Here is a 23,552-nt window from a genome sequence, read left to right as displayed (position 1 = left end):
TTCCGGACTTGGAGGGCCCCAAACGTGCTACTGCATCATTAGCCGCGAACTCAATTTCGTTTAGGTTTTCCATTTTCGCACTAAATTTGCGCTTGCGGTTGCAACAACAATAAGCTGTCTTTAATAATTGCAAACAACTGTCAAACAACTGTAACCAGGGAGACGCAAATCCCACCGACGACTTAATTATTTTAATTTCTAACATCTAGACGACTTTGATAGTTGTCACAGTTAATTTCAAGTAAAAATAGCGTATGAATTGTACTATTTATGGTTGAAAATTGCTACGTTTGAAGAAAAAATAGTATACTTTATTTGGCAAAGAAGCGACTTTTCTTGACTTGCCGCGTCAAGAAAAGTCATGCTTCTCCGCCTCATAAAGTAATATACTATTGTTTTAAATTTTTACTTCGTGAAGCAGCTAGGCACTGGATAAAAGAAAAAGCATATAAAAAAATTATATATAGTTACGTATTTCCTGTCAAAGTTAGTTTTTTATTTTTTGGGACCCTCCATACCAAAGGAATGCCGTAGGGTAAAGAGCTAAGGATACCTTTTGTCTATTTACTCAGTATCTCGACACACTGAAAGCCCACATTGTGTGGAGACCAACTTTATCCTGTTCACTAAGCTTTACACCGAAATAAGCATGATAAGCTTACTTGCTAAATTCTGTTATGTTTCGTTAATGCTTTGCTATCTTTAAATAACCACAAACGTACCAAAATATATCAGGACTGTTTTTACACTTTTTTAATGATATTGTGACAATTTACGAAATATCAAAAAGTTACTTCTTGTCGCTAGTACAAATATCTCACAAGGTTTTTTTTAATTTTGTAAAAAATCTTGACGTGATGGGCTCAAACCAAATTCACATTCAGAATCAACGTACCCATATTAGCTAAGGACACATATCAAATTCCAAACACAAAAAATCATGTCTGCCAGCTTAATAAATCTATTCTCGCCAGATTCTGTACTAGATTTAAAAATAGAGCTACTTATTCTTCTGACGATGTGGAGATTTCATCTAAATATATGATGGCAAGACATGAACAATGAATAAATCTTATAAATATTAATGCAGCTAAATAAAAGCATTCGAACTCTATACTAATAGAAGAATATTGAAAATACCCTGGACTGATCAGATAACAAATGTAGAGGTACTCAGAAGAATGAGAAAAGAAAAAAAAATAGTTGACTATCTAAAGTCAAAAAACTTTATTATTTTGGACAGGAGTATGGAAGGAAGTATTGGAAAAAGAAAGATATATTGGCTGGAAAATTTAAAAGAGTGGTTTGTTTGTAACTCTAATCAGCTATTCCGGGCGGCTGTTTCTAAGATCTAAATAACAATAACGATAGCCAAACTTCGAAGCGGAGACGGCACATGAAGAACAAGAAGATGCTTCTTACAGATGTAGGATGATGCATGTGAAATGTAAGTTTAAATTAACGTATATCTTCTAATACAATATAGAATGAATTTCTATCAGTCCCACGGTATGTGACTTAAAATATTATATTTGTATATTATATTATTAATTATTCTGTTTTTAATTAGAAAAGTCCTGCGTGGAAAAACGATAGAGCAAAAACATCCGTTTCATTTACTTCTGGAAGACTAAAAAGTATGTTTCCTGTCGTCCAAAATACAATGAATCAATTGGAGAAATTTATTAATGAAAACAAAACTATTGTCGATGCAAAGGAAGTGGCTGCGTTGTTTGCTACTGACCTTATTTCCCAGTGTGCTTTTGGTAAGTGTATAAAAGTCGTTACTTTCATTTATTACTATTAAAAATGATCTATGTACATTAAAACCAATATCTAGATTTAAAAGGTTTATTTCATTATTTTAATTTATTATATTTTTCAGTAAAATTATTTTTTCTTGCAAGTATTTTGTGCAGATACATTTTTATAACCACTGCTGCAAAATTACTGCTGCAGCAGTAGAGAGTCTCACATGATATCATAGAGTCGAACTACATACAGAGGAAGAAGAGGAAGATATATATACAGCTCAGCGGACCCTAGAGACCCATGGCTAGGAATTTTTCAACTGTTTTCTTCATTTCCTTTTGTCCAGTAGGTGTAGGTCTTACTTACACGCTTCTAGATACTTTTTCCGTGGCCGTTCTCTTATCTTCTTTCCTTCCCGTCTCTGAAGCAAGTTCTTTGCATACCTTACATCTGCCATTCTCGCAAGATAGCCCAACCATCTAAGTCTCTATGTCTAGAAGTCAACAACTTCAGAAAACCAGAGCAAGTCATTCATCCACTGGGATATGTTGTTGCATTGCTGCCAGGAGGTGCATGGCTTAGAAACCTGTCCTGCCAGTTTTTTCTGGGAAATATCATGTAAGGAGGCATGTGACCCCCTGCAGAATTGATGCCAGCACACACTATAGCCAGTTCATCTCGTTCTGCAGATGTAATTTTGCCCACCTGCTTCGACCCTTTCACAACAATTATTTTAGCAGGTTTGTGTAGGAGTGAGGCCAGTTTCGTCACTATTCCATATACGTTCAGGAGGAAACTGGTACCGTTTATAAACATTTATTAATTTATTAAAGAATGTACCAACTGTGTGACAAAAGCTGAGCATTATGCCAATCTTGTGGCTTCTGGTGTCCTTTATGACAGAGCAGGGTTTCTATCAAGATAACCTCGATACCAGTTGCGGCCAGCTTGCTTTGTTTTATCCCAGGCAGGGGGATATGATATCCTATTTGTTGCAGCATAGGAGTATGCCAATTTGCGCAATTGCACCACAGTAAGACCGTAATACATCTTGGACATATCTTTCGAAAACATACCAAGTTCTTTTTTCTGGTCAAGTGAAAAAACCTGGCGCACCTTGTAGCCTGGGAGAGATGTCATGTTTTTTCTGCACAACCTCTTCAATGTCATGACATTTATTCCGAACTGCCTAGCGGATGCTTTGTAGCTTCCTCCATTTTTTACTGCATTTACAGCCGCTCTAACATTTTCTGCATCAGGTGGAACTCTTTTCGATGCTCCTATTTTAGTTGAGTACTTACGTGGCTTCTGAAAAAATAAACATGAATAAAATTAATTACATTAAACACGAGATTAAAAGAAACACAAAGTGGGATCCTGGGATCAAGTATCCCCCATTTAATAGGATCAACTATCCCTGCAATGACATTTTTCTAACAAGTGCAAGTTTTAGGTTAAAACAGTTACAATTTAAATATCAATGTTTTAGTATTTAGTGGATAAAAGTACAAATGTTTCACCTATTTGGGCAGTATAATTATAAACTAAACGAATTAAAGTTGTTATAACTTACCTCGCACGCGTAAAATAAACCTTCAATGTCACAAAATAAAATAATCTTGATTAAAATGTCAAGCGTGTTCTAAAGTAGCAGCCATTTGTCAAAACAAAGTAACCAGTATGGCCTCTCCCAAGTGGATCAACAGAACAGTAATACGATATCATTGGGAGCCAAATTAAAATAAGGATTAAGTATCCCACCGGGATCAACTATCCCAACTCTCCCCAATATTCTGGGTGTTTCACAAAATTTAGCGAAAAGAACTTTGATCAAATAAAAGGCATATTTCGAGCACAGTTTAATTTAATCTTGCCTAAGTACTTTCGATCCCTAGATCATCTTCAGGGGCATTTCGTCAATTGCGGCCTATCTGACAAGAACAAAATGTCATAAACATATAATTTTACATTACACTACACTACAAAAGGACAAACAAACACTTTAAAATTATTAAAGAAAAGCTAAAAATAGAACAGAATTCTGTCTCCGGCTTCGGCACGCAATGTAGCTTTTCTTTAATAATTTTAAAGTGTTTGTTTGTCCTTTTGTAGTGTAGTGTAATGTACAATTATATGTTTATGACATTTTGTTCTTGTCAGATAGGCCGCAATTGACGAAATGCCCCTGAAGATGATCTAGGGATCGAAAGTACTTGGGCAAGATTAAATTAAACTGTGCTCGATATATGCCTTTTATTTGATCAAAGTTCATTTATTCGAGCATTCAACCTTATATTTAAAAATAAAAGAAATAAACTGTAGCGTGACAGTTTTTTGACATGGTCTGTTAAATCGTTGCTTATTTACTTAATTCGAGACTCGTGTAAGTTCCCCAAATTAATAGGATAAAATAAATGTACCTATACTCTAGTTTTTTTATTTTAAATGGTAAAAAAATCTTAAAATATTTTTTTAATTGTACTTTTTGCAGGTATTGAATCTTTCTGCTTCGATAAAGCACCTTCAATATTTCGAGCATATGGCAGAAAATGTTTTGAATTTTCAGTGAGGAATGCATTTGCGCAGATGATGTATTTTTTTAAGCCAGATTGGGCTGCTAAATTAAAACTAGAATTTATGCCCAAAGAGTCAATGGAATATTTCTCAGCTGCGATTCTGGAAACGATGAAATCCCGTCAAGATACTCATACATTCAACGACTTAATAGATATAATAAACGATTTAAAAAATAAGAAGGAACTCAGTCAAGATGATGAAAGTAAGATATGTTTTTAAATAATTAGTACTTAAATGTGCATGGTAATAAGTAAAAAAATTGATAAGTGATGGATTCGACCGTTACTTGATGGAATTTTATTTTATAAAACAATAAACTTTGTTTTCAAAACTTCCACAAAATTTATTATAAAATCTTATCACTACAGCAGTTTCGGCAGAGTCCCTTTCTCAAGTAAAGTCAACTTGAGAAGCTATAAAATCCCATTGCTTTTTGCTGTTACCTAAATTCCAAAATTTATTGAAAATGGAAATCCTTTCATCGGTACGGATTTTTGAAGAACATTTTTGTCTACAATTTTCTAGACCCTTCGGTTTTAATGATTTCACAAACCTGGTTGTACTGTTATACAATATCTGTATTTTTTAGGATCTTTCTTGTATTATCAATCCAAGATGCAACATGTCGACGACTAATGTTACCTACATTCTTTCAAGAAACCTTTTTAGTGGATGAAATAGCTGACTGAGGTTTTTATATAGCATTTTAATACCAAGGACAAAAGTGGTTATCACAATCGTAGTCTAAATGGTTTTTAGCACAGTCTGGGGTTGGAATGTTTGTGTTATCTTCTTCTGGCTGGTTCTCTATTGATTTTAAAAATAATTCAATATTAAGTTACCATTGTGTACCTATAAATAATATTTTTATTATTTTTTATTTATAAATATTTACCAAAACACGGGGAAGGAAGAATGATATTGAAATATCGTTTGAATATCGTATTAAATAATTTGTTTGATTGCTTTCATATCTACATCCGATGGCAGAGGTGATTCTGGAAAAAGAAAATAAAATTAGTTAAATTTAAAGATTTTTTGACACGTATATTGTAACTTAAATAACTAAACAAAGAAATTTATATGGCAAGTAGTAGATATGATAAAAAAACAATATGAAACGCCCACGTAAAACATCGTATCATATACATATGACATATTTTTTATTTATTTTCTTATTTATAAATATCTTATTTAGCACACACGATATTTTTTTTTAATAATGCAAACAACCTAAAGTATGGTAAATATACCTTACGATATTTTTCGTTGGTAAAGATAAAAATTATTACGTTTATATATTAAAATACTCATTTTACTACAAAATATGAATGCACAATAATGCATACCTTCATTTCTTTCATTTTCTTTAATTAAAGGCGTTGCTTTAACTATAATCATTATCATCGGCCGATTTGAGTCCACTGCTGGATATAGGCCTCCCGTAAATAATTCCAATGCATTATATCTTAAGCACCCTGACTCCAGTTGTGCTGAATGCGCTTGATGTCATCTGACCGCCTTGTTGGAGGACGTCCTCGATTACGATAGTGTCTAGGTCTCCATTCCAGAGTTTTCTTCGTCCACCTTCCATCTTTTAATCTGGCAACATGCCCCGCCCAGTTCCATTTCAATGTTGTAATCCTTTGAACTGCGTCAGTAACACCAGTTTTTCTCCTAATTATTGTATTTGATACTCTGTCTCTGAGGGATATATTCAGCATTGATCTCTCCATCGCTCTCTGTGCCACTTGCATTTTATTGATTATTTTTCTGGTGAGAGCCAATATTTCTGCTCCATACGTTAGAACTGGGAGTACATATTGATCAAAGACCTTCCTTTTCAAGCACACGAGAATATCTGGTCTAAAGACTTCTCGCAGTTTTCCGTAAGCCGCCCATGTCAGTCCTATTCTAATATTTAGCTCCGTTGTTTGATTATCTCTTCCTAATTTAATCTCGTGGCCCAGATATTTATAGCTGTACACCTGTTCAATTTGCGTGCCGTTAGTTGAGATGTTTTTTGCCAGTACTAGGTTGGTCATATATTGTGTTTTGGAAAAATCAATTTTAAGTCCAATTCATGTACACGAGCTCTGAATGTCTTGAAGAAGCTGACAGGCATGATCTACCCGGCAATAAGGACTATATCGTCTGCAAGTTGTTCAGAAATTCTCCATTTATGTTGACTTCAATATTCTCCCAATTATTGTTTCTCATAGTACTCTGCAACAAAGCGGTGAATAGCTTAGGAGAGATGGTATCTCCTTTCCTAATACCCCTCTCAAAGGGAAATGTATTTGTGTTGCCATAATTCATTCTAACTGCAGTTGTTGTGCTATTATATATATTCCGAAGAAGAGTTGTGTGCCTATGATCAATATTGCACTCTGTAAGAGCTGTTAACATGAAGCTATGCTGGACTGAGTCAAACGCTTTCTCAAAGTCTACAAATAATAATATCAATGGCTTGTTGTATTCTGTAACTTTCTCTATTAAGAATTTTATTACTTGTAGGTGGTCATTCGTTCCAAAGCCACTCCTAAATCCGGCCTGCTCTAATGGTTGGTGAAAATCCAGCTTAGATTCCAGTCTGTTAGTAATTATTCTCATAAAGAGCTTATATAAATAAGATAACAAGCTGATAGGTCTGTAGTTTCCAATTTCTGTTACATCTCTTTTCTTGTGCAATATTATCATAATGGCACTATTCCATTTTTCTGGTGTAACTTCTTCAAAGAGACAGGCATTATAAAGGATTTTTAAAGCTTTTATGACTCTTTCGCCTCCTAATTTTAGCATTTCACTTACAATGCCATTTTCTCCAGGTGATTTGCTGTTCTTTATACCTTTCAACGCTGATTCTCTTTTTTGTTAGTAAAGATAAAGTCAATTTCGTTCTTGTTCAAGACATTTGGTGATTGCCAAGTCCAATTTCTTTGGGGGCTTTTTTTAAAATGGGTTTTTATAACATATAGTCTGTGTTGCAGAAAAAATTCTATAAGAGTTTGACCCTTTTCGTTTCTGTCGCCATATCCGTGAGGTCCAAGTACAAACTCCGAATCATTCTGCTTGTGGCATATCGTTGCGTTTAGGTCTCCCATCAGTATGGTATAGTTATTGGTTACCTCTTTTATTGTAAGTATATTCTTGGAGTGTTTTTTATTTATCCTAAATCAGACGCCACCATTAGAAGATTCTCCTCTATAGTGAAATAGATTTCCCGACGAAAGTATCATTTGTTCTTCGCCTTTTTGCCGTACTTCAGATAATCCAAGTATATCCCATTTTATATGCTTCTGCTCGTTTTCATTTCCTCCTCCATCAATGTTCTAGTGTTATATGTTGCCATAAACCATATTCTTTGCCGTTGACGTTTATATAGGTAGTCTGCTCCACTCCGGATATTCTTAGCACCCTGTGTCCCTCTACCTCCGTGACTGCTACCATAGCCTAGTTACAAGGGACTGCCGGAGACCGGAGACTGAGGGCCTTGCATCTTCATCGTTTCTCATTTTACGTTTCTCATTTCTTTACCACGCTGGAATGTGTGGCCATCATGGTAGAGAAACGGCCTTTTAACTATAATATTGCTTCCATATTTTGAATTTTCATTGGTCTCTATTTTTCCTATTGCATCACTTTGTTTTTCTTTTGTTAGGAGATTAATAATTCTATGTGCTTGAGACGACATGCCTTGTATTACTATTATTAAACTTACGGATTAATGTAAAAATTACAAGAATACTGAAATTAATTTGATACGCGAGGAGCTTGACACTTTACGTACTCTGTGGTTACTAATAGTTAGTAACGCCGAGAGGCCTGCACCCCCTGTATAACATCGGTAGTAGAACAAACGATTGTATAATAAATAATATACACCGGTATTTAGGCGTCACACCCTTCTGGTAGGGATCTATGGAGGAGTATCACCGAGCCGCAAGCCCTTATCTCTTGCCGTACTGCTCCACCATAGGCCGATCAGACACCAGCCGATTGTATACTTCGACAAAATTAAATATACGACATTTTACATGCTAATTCTGGAGGCGTTCTATTAGAAATATTGAATTTTATTCCAGCCGTTAGTTTACATGCTTAGAAGTATGAAAATGAAAAAAAGTGAAAACCTAAATTTGTTGGTTACGATAATTTACGTAGGAGGTGTCAATATATTATTTTAGTTTAACAAATTTTACTGTTTCACTTAATTTGTTCATGCTATTAAGTCAATTTTAAAGTTTAATTATATGTGATTATTGGTATATAAAATTCAGTGCTATCTCCAATATATTTTAAGAATTTTTTGATTTTAGACTTAATTGTTGGTATACCGATACAATTTCTTTTGGCTGGATATGAAACTACCAGCACTACAATTTCTTTTACCTTATATGAATTGGCCAAAAATGTGGAAATTCAGAAGAAAGTAAGAGCAGAAATAAAAAACAAGCTTAAGGAATACGGTGGGATAACTTACGAAACTGTTCACGATTTACCCTACTTGGATATGTGTATTTATGGTAAGACCTGATTACTTCTGAAAAAAACTGAATTACTTATTTACTTAATTAATTACTTACTGAAGAGTTTATATTTCAAATTTACCCTCAAACTACGACTTGTTGTCATTTAATATGCCATAAAAGCCATAACGCCATTTTTATTTTTGCGGTTTCTTTCATTACAATTCTAAACTTAGTGTTTTATTTTTTAAGTTATTCTGCAGAACAGTCATATTCCAAAAATAGTTTAAAAAAATATACTTACATATTTAAAAAAACTGGCTAAACTTAAAATGTAATACCCTGCCGCACCATGCAAAACTACTTTCCTAGTTTACAACTTCAAAAAACTGTCACAACACAAAAAAGAACAGTAGGTATTTTACTTATTGCAGTAATTAGATATAACTAATAATTTACACAAAAACTGTTACAAGTCTAAATGTGACTTTTTTCAGAATTAAGCACTAGGTGTAGACTGTTATAAAGTCAAATGTGACATTGTAGCGAAATGCATGCTGAGCTAACCTGTAAAAAACAAAAGTGTCACATTGCCATCTCGCGGTAAATAGTTCAAATATAAGAGTGATGCTTTTATAGAAGAAAGTACGACTTATTTTAATACTCGTAGCATGGTCGTCTCAATAATGGCGATTTTTGAGTTGTGACCCTTTTTTAGCGGAGCTGCGATATTCTTTTTAAACGAAACTTATAATTATTTTAAAATAATAATTTATGTTTATAATTATGATTTCCTTCCCGTAGGTCTATTCAGAATTTAAGTATCAAAAAAACTCCATTCATAAATATTCATATATTTTTAACCTAATATTATATTGTTTTTTTAGAAACATTACGAAGATATCCAGTCCTTCCATTTTTAGATAGAAGATGTAACACAGATTATTCCATACCAAATTCTAATGTGGTTATCGACAAAGGTGTAGGAGTACTAATTCCACTGTACGGTTTACATTTGGATAAAGAAATTTTTCCAGATCCGTATACGTACAATCCTGAAAGGTTTAGACAAAAATTTGATAACTCAATTGGTTCCTATTTTGTCCCTTTTGGTGATGGACCACGTCGATGTGTTGGTAAATATTTTTTTTTAATAAAAAATTTTTTATTTGATAAAGTCACACAACTTAAAATGCTGAACACATTTTTCTCATTTTAAGTTACTTTTCCGTCGACCATTCATTTATGATTAATTTTAACACCCTCAAAATCATTGATTAATGACCCCTATTAATGAATGATTTTCTATTAGTGAACGATTTTATTATAGGCAACACAACATACATTGCTTGTATAATAATTTAACCACATTTAACGCTCTGTGATTGGCAGTGACCTGTGGTGTAGGCAACCAAACATATAGGTACCTATTTATATTCCAACTAAAAAATTATTTAAAATGACATAGCCGCTGTAAGTACTGTCTGTCATTGTATGTCATTATTTATCGTTAAGTAAATAAAAATTTAAACTAAGATATTTTTATTTCTGAAAAGTTCGGTCGACGGAAAAGTTTTGTAACGAACTCGTGAATTAAAATGGCGATTAACAATCGCCCTTATTAATACGGTAAATAACTATTAAACAAGAGAATTGCGTTTTTGAGTGTTTTTGATTAAAATGAGTCCTTGAAGTAGTACTTCTTAACAAAATATTTTATATACACTACTCAACAATTGAAGTGGATAATTTTAAAATTCCTAAAATTAACATATAAAACTATTTTTAAAATAATTGCCTGTACTATACTCTATATGCTATCTTTATTGCCAATATTTTTTGCATGTGGTTTTTTTCTCCCTATTCTTATCGGCCCTTATCTCGTACAAAGAAAGACATGTTGTTCCAAACCTGAATATATCATTCGTATAAAAGTGCTTGTATTGGCTTTACCAGTTGTCAATAAGTCAAGAAATCTATTTATTATAAAAAATTTATGCCGCAAAGACGTTTAGAACTAGTGCAGCTCGAGCAATTAGTCTCGACATAGGCATAACTCAACAAAAGGTTGCTATGAGGCTAAATGTGTCGCAAAGTGCGATAAGTCCTGCATGGAATCGGTATGTAACAACTGGATCTGCAACGTACAGGCATGGAAGAGGAAGAGAACGATCTACAACTCGTCGGTAAGACTGTTTTGTAGTTCTGACGGCAAGAAGAAAGTCAACATTCACGGCTTCCAGAATTAACAGTATCTTCAGGTATAGACAGGCATAGGCAACTGTCAGAAAACGGTTACATGCATCCAATTTAAAGGCTAGACGGCGCGCTACCCATCCACGACTAACTAGGGAGCAGCGTGCATGCAGATATTTCTGGGCGATGGAACACTATCAGTGGAATTTCGAAAATTGGAGGAATTGTCTCTTTACTGACGAGTCCAGATTTTTTTTGTATACGAATGATGGCCGAATATTGGTGTGGAGGGAAAGAGGACAGCGTTACAATGAAAATCTGAGAGTCCCAACCACTCTTTGTGGAGTTGGATCCGTTTGCGTGTGGGGAGGCATATGTTTTGACGGTCGCACGGACTTAGTCGTCTTAATTAATGAGACAATGACTGCTACACGATATCGAGACAGAGTCATAGTACCAATAGTTGTTCCATTTTTTGGTGCAATTGGCGAACAATTTGTTCTGATTGATGATAATGCTCGCCCTTACAGTGCGAGAATTGTCAACGAGTGTATAGAAGCTCATGGCATTACAAGAATGGAGTGGCCACTGTGTTCACCTGATATGAATTGCATTGAACATGTTTGGGCCGAAATGTCTAGGCAACAAAACAGGCTCCTTCAACCGCCCAAAACCTTAGAGCAGTTGGCCAATACATTACGCGCGATTTGGGAACGTATACCGCAGCAGTTCATCAATAATTTAATAAGAGGTCTTTCAAATAGAGTTAGAGCACTAAAGTGACACAGAGGTTGACCCACACACTATTAATTTTTCTTTTCGGGATATTAGAAATTGAGCAAATTGAGAACACGTAGTAGTATACTTTGGTAATTGTTTTTCCTATAATTGCCAGAGTAGTCGGTGCGTTTTGATTTAGTTTGAGTCTTCTTACAAACTCTCTCTGATGACGGATAGACCCAGAAACACGTGTTAGGGAGTGGTAAGAGACTTAAATTAAATCGAAACGCAACCGTCTTCGTATATTTATCGTCCTTACTCGACGCAATGAGTACAATAATGATGGTAATTTATATGGGTAAATTGTTGATGCATAGTGGAATATAAATATTGCCAGCATCGCTGTGAATGGCTTGATTAAGCTTGGGTATACAATTTACTTTAATTGCTATCGACACATTTACCTTCATATTTCCTCACTAGAGGTCTCTAGTAGCATACTTTGGTAATTGTTTTTCCTATAATTGCCAGAGTAGTCGGTGCGTTTTGATTTAGTTTAAGTCTTCTTACAAACTCTCTTTGATGACGGGTAGACCCAGAAACACGTGTTAGGGAGTGGTAAGAGACTTAAATTAAATCGAAACGCAACCGTCTTCGTATAAAGATAAATTGGTTTTATTCCTTTTTTTTTTAATAACTACACTAATTTTATTTCAGGTGAAAGATTCGGTATGATCAGCACAAAAACTGCGATAATTACTGTTCTACTAAATAGTGAAGTCAGAGTAACCGACAAAACTCCAGCTGTTATTAAAATTGAACCAAAATGTTTTCTACTGAATTCAGCAGATCCGTTATTTTTAAATTTTAGTGATATAAGCGACTAAAAAAGAGTAAAATTATATTATTATTTTATTTTATATAATGTACTGAAAGATGCTACAATGTAACTGTAAGTAAATAAATCCAAAACTATTTTCTTAGGAAGTTTTATTTTGATTTTTAGTAATTATTATTTAACCCTTATATGGGCAACACGCTTTTCTTACGTAATCCGATAATCCAACCGTTGGACCCACCACTGTTTTTGAATGTACTGAGGGCCGCTTTATCCATTAGGCCATATAGGCAGCTGCCTATGGCGGCAAATTATGAGAGGGCGGCAAAAATACTGCACCAACAATGCCACAGAATAGTAAATATAATTAAAACAACTTTTTTTGCTAAAAAAGTTTTGCACTGGAGTGTTTCTAGATATACAGCAGGCATTTGATAGAGAATGGCATAAAGAAGAAGATAGAAAGAAATGGAGGGATGTAGTGATGGAAGATGTCAGAGAGATGGAAATCAGGGATTGGAAGCTGATAGCTAAGAACAGAAAACGACGTAAATTACCCATCCAGCAATGGGCCTTAAAGGCCTGTTACCGCTATACATAATATACAAATCCGGTCTGGTATTTTGCAACTATGCCAACAGTGTAAACTTGTAGCTAGTTGCTAGTATTTTGTAAGCAGTTGTTAACACGGTTATATCTCTGTAGTTGTCACACTGTAGCTGATCGCCGTTTTTATGTAACGGGCATACCACGGCCTGGGACCATTCACAGGGTAAAGTCTCATTTTGCCAGAGAAGAAGTAAAAGTTTATAGAGTGCTTGTAGCAGAGCGTCGGTGGCCACCATTTATGTAGAGCTTACTACAAATTAGAATAGTTCGTAATGTTTTATTATTTTTAAGCTTTTTAATGGCTTGGGCATCCTCTTCAGTGGTAGGTGGTGTTTTATGTGGGTTAAATAGATTTCAATCATTTCGATCTGTTACGGTGTTATCTTGTTTTTTTTTCGTCTTTATAGAGAATGGTCTGGAATCTTTAAAAGATATCTCAGTCCAGGACGCCGCCTGACTGACCTTCGTGCAGGATTCGTTCTACGTACTCCTGGCGATAATTCCCAAGGTACTTTAAGGCCGACATCACTTCTGAAGCACTACCTTTATTTATTCATTCTCCATTCATCCACATCCACACTCCATTCATCAGCAAGGAGGCTCCCTGTCTCGTTCCAGGTAGCACGTAGAACACCCTCATCGCTCCTAGTACGGCATCACTCCTAGACGGGCATTTTCTCCTTCCTTAGTCTGACTCACGCATTCTAACCCATACAGTCTGACCCACTTTTCAAGCTTCAACTTAAAGCATTTTCTACTTTTACCTCTGCCGTTGGTCCAGCTGTCTTTCTTCCTCTTCTTTTTTCTTGATCACTGCACGGATATAGTTGTGTATGCTAGTCTAACCTGATTTATTTTCAATCATTCTCTCAATTATTTCTCTTACTTTAACAAAATTCACACCTGCCTCTCTTTCTCTATTCTGTTTATTTTTACTATCTATCTATTGCAATATAACATCGTATGTATCACAGTGTTCGAGTGTCCACAGTATATGCATTCATCTGTGTCAGCTTTTCCGAATCTTGAGAGGTAGGCCCTAAAACACCAGTGTCCTATGAGCACCTGCGTCAGGAAATAATCCAGTCGCCTGTGGCCACAGTCCACCCAATCTCTTATGTTCAGGATCAGCATTTTTGTCGACTGTGCCACATCCTCCGTGCTGTTCCACTCTTCTTGCTATCTTTCAATTGACCTTTCTCTTTCCTGTCGTCTCTCGGCCATAGTAAGGTTTGAGCCTCTTCTCTCATAGAGCTTTTATTTCATTCTGGGACAATGTCACTCCTAGGTATTTCACTTGTTTCTTGGGTGTTAGACCAGCTTCCGCACATTGCAATTCACCACTTTGCCTGTTCCTTTTTCTCTTCAGAATGATGGCTTTGGTTTTCTCTGTAGCAAGTTTCAGTCTTAGACTATTATGCTCTTATAGACTCACTTCTTTTAGAGCTTTGATGGCTAAGATATATGGTGACAGTTATATAGTCTATTTGGAGAAACTTCAATCACTACGGATGACGCTAATTACATATTTTGTGATATAAAATCAGCAGTAGACAGAAGATATTTTAATATAATATAAATAAGATAGTAATGAAACTCAATTAAAGATTCAAATCTTAATTAAAAAAAAAATAAACAAATTTTATGCTTAATTTATACGCAACTTAAATTATATGGGATTAAACATTATGGGTAAACCAACAGTAGACTGTAACAGGAAACTTTTAGGTTCGAATCGAACAGGATTCGGTGACTCCTTACAAAGTGTCACTTTACTATTTAATAAAACTGTGATGATGGCCATCTTAGCGCTAAGTTTCCCAAATCGTTCTCCTAAAAATAAAAATTTTTTGTTAGTAAAGAAATATTTGTACGAAGATATATTGATATTAAACTAGCCTTTGATAGATGGTGCTACTTGATACCGAATTGGTTTCGGAGTTGACATTTGTCATTTATGACATGACGTCTTTCAAAATTTTAAGTTGTAAAAACAATTAGTTTGGTTTTTACAGCCGTCAAAAGCAAGCAAAGGCTATAGCGGGATAATATAGTCAAAATTGCACCATGCTCGATTCAGTTTTGGGTCTGGCCATTCGAAAGGACATAATTAAAAACTCACTCAGTTAAATTTTCAAGTCCCTAGGTGCCTCTGGGGTTTCGCTATGGGAAAAAACGTATTTAAAAAAAAAGAATTTTTTTTAGACGCTGTATTGCTGCAAAAAATTTGAAAAAATTTTTGAAAGCGTATTTTAATAATACAAAACTGCCTGATTTTTTTCAGATTTTTAGCTTGAAAATTGAGCCCAGGAAAAATATTTGAAATTTTCAGTAATATTTTAGGTTATGTCGGAAATTTTTGGCCAACTTTAAAACAATGTTTTTTATGGGTATTTTCCCGTTCTTTTGAATGGCATAGGTATTATTATCATTTTCAACGTGGAAAATGCCTAAAAATTGAAAAAAACTGCTTTTTTGGCATTTTTCTGAAATTTTTGACATTCTTTGACAATTTTGACAATCTCGTTACGTTACGAAACTATGATGGGTAGTAGAAGCTGTCCACGGCATTCTTGGAAAAAAATATAAGCTGCTCCATCAACAATTGGATAATAAATTGTTACCAAAAGCTGGAGCATATTGCAGAATTGCATGTTTCCTTAATAACCGTTATGGAAAATGATTATATAGCGATGAAGAAGGACCACAGATGAAATGGGTTGATGACATTAAAAGAATAGCCGGAACAAATTGGAAATATGTTGCTCAGGATAGAGACCGATGGAAGGAGTTGGGAGAGGCCTATATCCAAACATGGACGACAGAAGGCTAAGAAGAAGCAGAAGAAGAGCGATGAAGAAGAAGATGAAGAATTAAAAAAATTAATAATACAGAGAATGTTGAATTAGAGTAAAATGAATAACACATTCGCTAAAGAAGCTGAAACAGCAAGGTGGTATAGACGAAGTACGACGACAACCAAGATAACATCGCGAGAAATTCTTGATTTTCCAGAGATGACCGAGAGAGATCTCAAAATATTCTTTTCGGATACGTACCAGTTAGGCCAAGCTGTGTGTTACCTAGCTACGTTATTGTTATTGTTGAGTTATTGAACGATAGAAACGAAATTAATTTAGAACACATCCGAATGAAACCGAATATTATCAAGGTTTTGATACAATCCAGACATATTAAAAAAAAAATTTATAAATGTTACATTGAGTACAAGCCAGAATCTATTGGCTACAATGCAATTTTACTCGTGCGATTGTGCTAATGAATTGAGAACTGTTGGATCCTGCTCACATGTTGCTGCTATTATATAATTATAATTATTTATAATTATTATTTATTTATTATTTAAGCAATGCTAGGTACAAATCGGACATTATTAGACCAGCTAAATTTCTTTCAGAAATATTTGGTGAAACGGAGATTGATCCGGTAATCGACGAGGATAGTGAGGAAGATTAATAAAATGTAATTATTCTGTCATTCAATGTATCTAGATCTAAAATAGAATATTGAATATAGATTGTTAATTAGTAAATGTATGAATTTTATTTACCTCTAAAAAAATATTTTGTTTTCCTGCGTACGATCAGCTGTAATAATTATTTATTAAAAGATATCAAAAATATGGTTCATTTTTCAGAGGCTTTTGAGGTTATGTAGTAACAACATGGAGAAATTGGGGTTTTTCGGTTTTTCAGAATGTTGTGAGATAAAACTAATGCTTTGTATAGCTGATTTTGATTGTAGAGGGAAAGATACATGTGAAAATGTAAATTATCATTCATTTAGACACTGAATTTAGATGTTATATAGCAAAAGCTTAAAAACAACGCCGAAAAAACGGAGTTTTTCGGTTTTTGGAGCATGCTGTAGGAAAAAAATAATAATTTTAATAGCTTATTTCGATTATAAAGATAAGAATACATATAAAAATATGAATTATCATTAATTTATGTGTATATTTTTGAGATTATGAATCAAAAACTTCAGAAAAATGCCAAAAAAGGCAGTTTTTTTTATTTTTAGGCATTTTCTACGTTGAAAATAATAATAATACCTATGCCATTCGAAAGAACGGGAAGAAACCCATAAAAAACCATTGTTTTAAAGTTGGCCAAAAATTTTCGACATAACCTAAAATATCACTGAAAATTTCAAATATTTTTCCTGGGCTCAATTTTCAAGCTAAAAATCTGAAAAAAATCAGGCAGTTTTGTATTACTAAAATACGCTTTCATGATATTTTTCAGATTTTCATGATATGATTCAGTTTTGGGCCAGACCCAAAACTGAATCGAGCATGGTGCAATTTTGACCATCTTATACAGCTATAGCCTTTTGTGTTTTCATAGAAATGGAAACAGTCGAGTATCATTCGGTGATTAAGTTCCTCCACAAAAGGGTAAAACGAATATGAAAATCAAAGCTGACCTGGACGAAGTTTATGGTGAGGTTGCACCTTCGTTAGCAACAGTAAAATTTTGGAAGGCTGAATTTGTTCGTGGTCGTACGAGTGTTTTTGATGATGAGCGTCCCGGGAGACCAAATGAAGTCACCACGCCGGAAATGATCAACAAAGTACATGACATGATTAAGGCAGATCGTCGAATTAAGCTCCGCGAGTTAATAGAGGTCCTAAACATTTTCTACGAACACGTACACAACATTATTCAACATCATTTGGATATGAAAAAGCTATCCGCGCGATGGGTGCCGCGTTTGCTGACAATCGATCAAATCCAAAAACGTGTGACCACTTCGGAGACGCTTTTCGCGATGATACGGCGCGATACGAAGGATTTTTTTCACTAGTTTATCACCGTTGATGAAATCTGGGTGCACTATTACACACCGGAAACCAAAGGACAGTCGAAAACGTGGCGCAAACGCGGCGAAGGGCCGCCGAAGAAGGATAAGAGTGCACATTCAGCCAGCAAAGTGATGGCGACTGTTTTCTGGGATGCAAAGGGCATCATCCACATCGACTACTTAGAAAAAAGAAAAACAATCAATGGTGAGTACTACGCAGCATTATTGGATCGATTCGATGCCGAATTGCGTCGAAAACGCCCCGGTTTGGAACGCAAAAAAGTGCTCCTTCACCAAGAAAATGCACAGGCTCGCCGATCGACCGTCGCAATGGCTAAATTATACGAATTGGACACCCACCGTATTCCCCAGAGCATTCTTGCCGCCAGCGATTTTTTTCCTGTTTTCAAACCTAAAAAAATGGCTCAAAGGACGCCGTTTCTTGTTTTTTTCTTGTTTTTTCTATCAAAGGATAGTTTTATATCAATTCACCCTCGTATGTGTGTGCATAGAATGTAGGGTGTAGGTGTATTGTATAGATATATGTTTATGTAAATGCCTGTGTATATAGGTCTCGAGTCTCGAGTTGAAAATATTATTGCTAACAATATTTCTGCAAAATAATTTGTGTGTTTTTTGTAATAACTTACAAATGCTACGAATCGTTATGCTTCCTTTGCATTTTGTGTCAATTGTTGTTGTACCAATGCTGCTCTGTTTCGTAGATTACACAAAGGAGGCAGAAAAATTAGTAACCTGTGATACGCAAATGACACATTTATACTAACAGAAAATGAAATTGAAATGGTTACCATCACCGAACGGCTAAGCCTGACAAGAATTTGGACTTTACATCAACACCGGAAAAACAAAAATAATCTAAAAATTGTCTAAAAAGTAGACAGAGCAAATAATAATCACTGGTAAACACACAGTTTTCTGCTGGAAATTTTTTACTGTTTCTAGGTAATTTGGGTCTGCTGATTCCAAAAATGCTACCAGATTTGCTTTGCCAAAAAAACTTAACTTTTCATCTAACCTAACCAGCATCGCAGCACAAATCGTCACCTAAAAAATTCCTTTCATCGGATTTTCTTGCAAAGGCTTTAAAAGGACGGTCCCTTTGAAGACTACAGCAGTAATCCGCTACCATGTGATACCTATCTTCTATCGTTTTGATATCTTTGTGGAAGCGTTCCCCTTGTTCTTCACTAAGGTCATCAAGATTTTGTTGGAAACGGTCTAAGTGGCTGTGGAAGTAATGAACTTTCATACTCATATGACAACCGTGTTTGTTAAAATTGTTGAGCATTTCTTTTACTATATCCCGCTAATTTTCCGATTTATTGTTTCCAAAAAAATTTTTCACAACTTTCACAAAAGAGCATCATGCATTACATTCAATTTCAGTCATCGATTCTCTAAAATGCAAATCTTTTATAGGTTGTCGTATCTGAGGCTCATCAAATACTCCAGCTTTCAGTTTTTCTTTACCAAGTGCAGGGAACTTGCTGGATAAGTATTCAAAATGACGATTCTTTTCTAGGGCCTTCATAAATTGGTTCTTCAGCCCTAGTTTAATATGTACCGGAGGTAATATTATTTTTTCTCGGTCGACCAATGCTTCGTTAACTACGTTAGCTTCTCCTTCAACTAAAGCATCTCTAGAACGCCATTTTCTTCTACTTCAATATTCCTTCTATCCCAAAGACAAAGAAAACAAGGATATTTTGTGTAGCCACCTTGTTTTCCCAGAAGAAAGTTCACCATCTTAAAATTAATTGATGTTTTTTAGCACCAGCCATATTGTTTTATATTCTTTTTTGTACAATGCCCAATTGGTATCCTTCTATATTTGTTGCCATTATGTAGAAGAATATACTTTAACTTCGTTTGAAACTGTCAATCAAAAGACGCTAGTGATCTTTTCCTCAGGCTATTCAGAATTCTGGGGCAATGCTGGAGTATTAAAATAACTTTACAGAAACTCCTTATTTCTTTTTTAAGCTATTTGTGACTGATGACTTGATCAATTATAAAGTTGATCAAACGAATTTATACGCAGATCAACAGATAAATTGCCGACCGTTGTAACCAAATCTAATTGCAAACGTTGTATACCAACTAGAAAAAAAATGGAAATATTTGGAGTAACTATGTAGATAGGATAGCTAAAAGCACCACGAATATGCGATTATTGGAGCAGAAATTACTTATTTGTTACAGATATAAGACACAAAATGTCTATATATTGTTTCAAGCAATTATTTTTAAATATTCACTTCAACAATAATGAAACAGCGCCACAAACAAACTCATGGAATTTTGATCGTCTTCACAAAATATCTCCGTTGGTTCAAAAACTTATGTCTAGATTTCAGCAAATTGTTACTCCAGGAGAAAAGTCTGTATTGACGAGAAGATGGTACCTTATCTTCACCCCTTGAAATTTAAGCGATATATTAAAAATAAAAAACACAAATTTGGTATCAAATGTATCAGCTTTGCTCATACAAAACAGCTACACTTATGACCTCAAAATTTACTGTGAAAAAGATAGTCGGGGTGCTCAAAATGCCTCTAGTCTAAAAAAAACCACTTATGGAAGGATTGTTAACCAGTGGTACTCTCTTTACAGATAATTATTATACGAGCGTGACCCTTGGTCACACACTGCTCAGCCGTACAACTCACTTTGTTGGCAGTGTTCGGTCACACAGAAAAATAAATTTTCCGAGGTTGGCAAGAAAAAAATTTAAAAAAAATGAAAAAATTGCCTTACAAAATAATTCCGGAGTTGTAATGTTAAAATGGAATGACAAAAGGGATGTCTTGATCAATAGTACAAAGGCAAAGAAATTGAAAAGCCCAAAATGATTGTCGATTAGATTAGAAGAAGCGTGTTCAGATTTCTTGAGACGAGGGCATAAATGGTACAGGAAATTACCCACAGAATTATTGTTTGTGCCTTGATGAATGCTCATATTGTATATACACAGATTACACAAACATAGTTCAAAACGGAAGTCGCTATACAGATGTAGAACTACTGGATGAAATGTCCGCTATTGAAACTAACCTCAACGAAAACACCGATGTTAGTTATGGGCTTATAGAAGGAAGAAAAAACATATGTTTGGTTTGTATGTTAGAAAAAAGAATGAATTGGGACGGAAACAAGCTTAAAAAAAGTGTTCTTGTTTCAATTTTTTGTGCAAATAATGCAAAAAACATTATTGTATTTCTTGTTTCTTTTCAACACATAATGCTGTTTTAAAATAATTAGGTAATATATTTATATTATTGTAATTATTTATGCATCTCCTTTTTCTAGTGCCGTTTCCACTAACCCAGTCCAGTCGCAAATGTTTTTCAGCAAGGATATTTGTCGTCTACCAGGACCCTTTCTCCTTCGATTTTGCCGTTCATAATCAGCTGCAACAACTCGTACTTATCATTTCTAAGTATGTGCCCCAAATATGTAGTCTTTCGTCTTTTAATGGTGGTCAAAAGTTCTCTGTTTCTTCCTATTCTGTGCAACACCATTTCGTTAGTAATATGATCGGTCCATGGTATCTTCAAAATTCTCCTAAAAAGCCACATCTCAAAAGCTTTTAGTTTTCTCATTAAGTCAACATTAACAGTCCAGGCTTTGACACCATAAAGAAGAATAGAGTGGATATAATATTTTACCATCCGATATCGGATTTGCAGATTGAGTCTTTGGTTACTCAGAAATTTCCTTACTTCCAAAAAGGCTACTCTTGATTGCTCTATTCTTAAGCAAATTTCTGATTTCGTATTCAGATCTTCCGCAATCCAGACTCCTAAGTATTTCATTTTGTCCACTTACTCAATATCTTCACTTTTTATCTGGATCCTCTTAACCTTCCGCTACCGGAGGGGGGTACAGATTGTACCCCAAATTCGATTTTTCATGAATAATTTTTAAAAATGTTGGAATTTTGTTTAACTGTTCTAGTTACTTCTTCATTGGGATGTGTAAAAGCATATCCAACCATTTGTTTTCAATTTGACATATTTTTACCTATGAAAAGTGCAGCACTGTGCTTGGGGTACAAGTTGTACCCCCTCCGTCAACCGCGGTACAGTTCACTGCGGTCGACGCCACTGACTAAACCAGACGTTTTGCGCACGGCACCAAACCTGTTGTTTGCAATAACACACAAATCAGTTCTGTGGATGACTTAGTGCTAACATACCATTTTAGTTTATCCCGTTTTAGTTTATCCATTTGTGATTACACGATTTACCGATATGTCGAAAAAAATAAAGTTAGACCTTTGGAAGGGACAGGATCGTGAAACTGCAGTGCAGTGGTTAGAGGAAAGTGATGATGATTACCTTTCTGAAAGAGATAGTTTATCGGATGATTCAGAATTAGATGATAATTTAGAAGTAGCGGAATATGAGCCTGAAATTCTGCAGGTAATTTTTATTTTTGTTTTATGTACGATATTTCTATCTTGAGTTTATTATATTTTAGCCATCTGAGAGCGACAGTAATGATTCTGATAAACCAGTTTTGGGGCAGTAGATTCCACATTTATTTCCAAGAATGGTACAGTTTTAAAAAATACGCCCTTTACGACAAACTAGATGTCGCACAAAAAACTTTCTCGAAAGCTCGAAAAACCAGGGCTTACAGAAAAATCTAAAAATGTCGCTAAAACTAGTGATTGCTTTAAATTATTTGTAGATGAGAAAATTGTAGAGATCATCGTCAAATGTACAAACCAGAAAGCGGAGAAATACTTTCAGGATTGGAATGGGAAAAATCCTAATAAAACAAGAACCTGGTTGCCCACTGATTCAGTGGAAATTTATGCGGTCTTGGGACTCTTGATTACGGCGGGTGCGCTAAAAGCCTATAGGGAACCAGTGCACATTTTGTGGTGTCGAAACCCTTTGTACAGTCGATCTATTTTTCCGGCTGCCATGTCAGGCGACCGATTTCTAGATTTAATTTCACTTATGCGATTCGATGATTTGAACACTAGAGAAGAACGTAGAAGTTCTGACAAACTAGCAGCTTTTAGGGAAGTGTTTACAAAGTTTGTAGAACACTGTAAAGAAAGTTTTAAGTGCCACTCTCATCTAACTGTTGATGAACAACTTATAAGTTTTAGAGGTAAGTGTCCATTTAGAGTCTACATTAAATCAAAACCAGCCAAGTATGGCATCAAAATATGGGCTCTAGTTGATGCAACAATCATCTATGCTGCTAACCTTCAGATTTATACTGAAAAAGATGGTAACAAACCAGAAAAAGACCAGGGCAAAAGAGTAGTACTTGATTTGGTCTCATTTCTAAAAACTGGTTATGGCATCACTACTGATAATTTCTTTACCAGTGTTCCCTTGGCAAAACAACTCCTAGATCGACAAATAACATTATGTGGAACACTTCAAAAAAACAAGCAGGATATCCCTCCAGCCCTACTACCCAATATTTCTAGACAAGAAAAGTCCTCAGTTTTTGCTTTCACTGAGGAAATAACACTGGCGTCTTACGTTCTTAAAAAGAATAAGGCAGTAATTTT

General features: G+C 34.9%; 2 protein-coding genes across 2 annotated transcripts in view; one reads left to right on the top strand and one right to left on the bottom strand.

The window, feature by feature from the left end:
• LOC140446080 (cytochrome P450 6k1-like) overlaps positions 1-12,689 on the top strand; it is a 41,329-nt gene extending 28,640 nt beyond the window's left edge. Inside the window, exons 3-7 of the mRNA XM_072538604.1 lie at positions 1,571-1,766; positions 4,244-4,531; positions 8,649-8,855; positions 9,686-9,934; positions 12,432-12,689. Of these exons, the coding sequence (XP_072394705.1) occupies positions 1,571-1,766; positions 4,244-4,531; positions 8,649-8,855; positions 9,686-9,934; positions 12,432-12,601 (1,110 nt within the window). The 3' untranslated portion in view covers positions 12,602-12,689. The remainder of the gene's footprint in view (positions 1-1,570; positions 1,767-4,243; positions 4,532-8,648; positions 8,856-9,685; positions 9,935-12,431) is intronic.
• A 2,073-nt stretch (positions 12,690-14,762) lies between these two features.
• LOC140446081 (cytochrome P450 6k1-like) overlaps positions 14,763-23,552 on the bottom strand; it is a 40,833-nt gene continuing 32,043 nt past the window's right edge. Inside the window, exon 7 of the mRNA XM_072538605.1 lies at positions 14,763-14,994. Within this exon, the coding sequence (XP_072394706.1) occupies positions 14,831-14,994 (164 nt within the window). The 3' untranslated portion in view covers positions 14,763-14,830. The remainder of the gene's footprint in view (positions 14,995-23,552) is intronic.

The sequence above is a fragment of the Diabrotica undecimpunctata genome, chromosome 7 (genome assembly GCF_040954645.1).
Source record: "Diabrotica undecimpunctata isolate CICGRU chromosome 7, icDiaUnde3, whole genome shotgun sequence".
NCBI classification, from domain to species: domain Eukaryota; kingdom Metazoa; phylum Arthropoda; class Insecta; order Coleoptera; family Chrysomelidae; genus Diabrotica; species Diabrotica undecimpunctata.
This window is presented reverse-complemented; position numbering and strand designations above follow the sequence as displayed.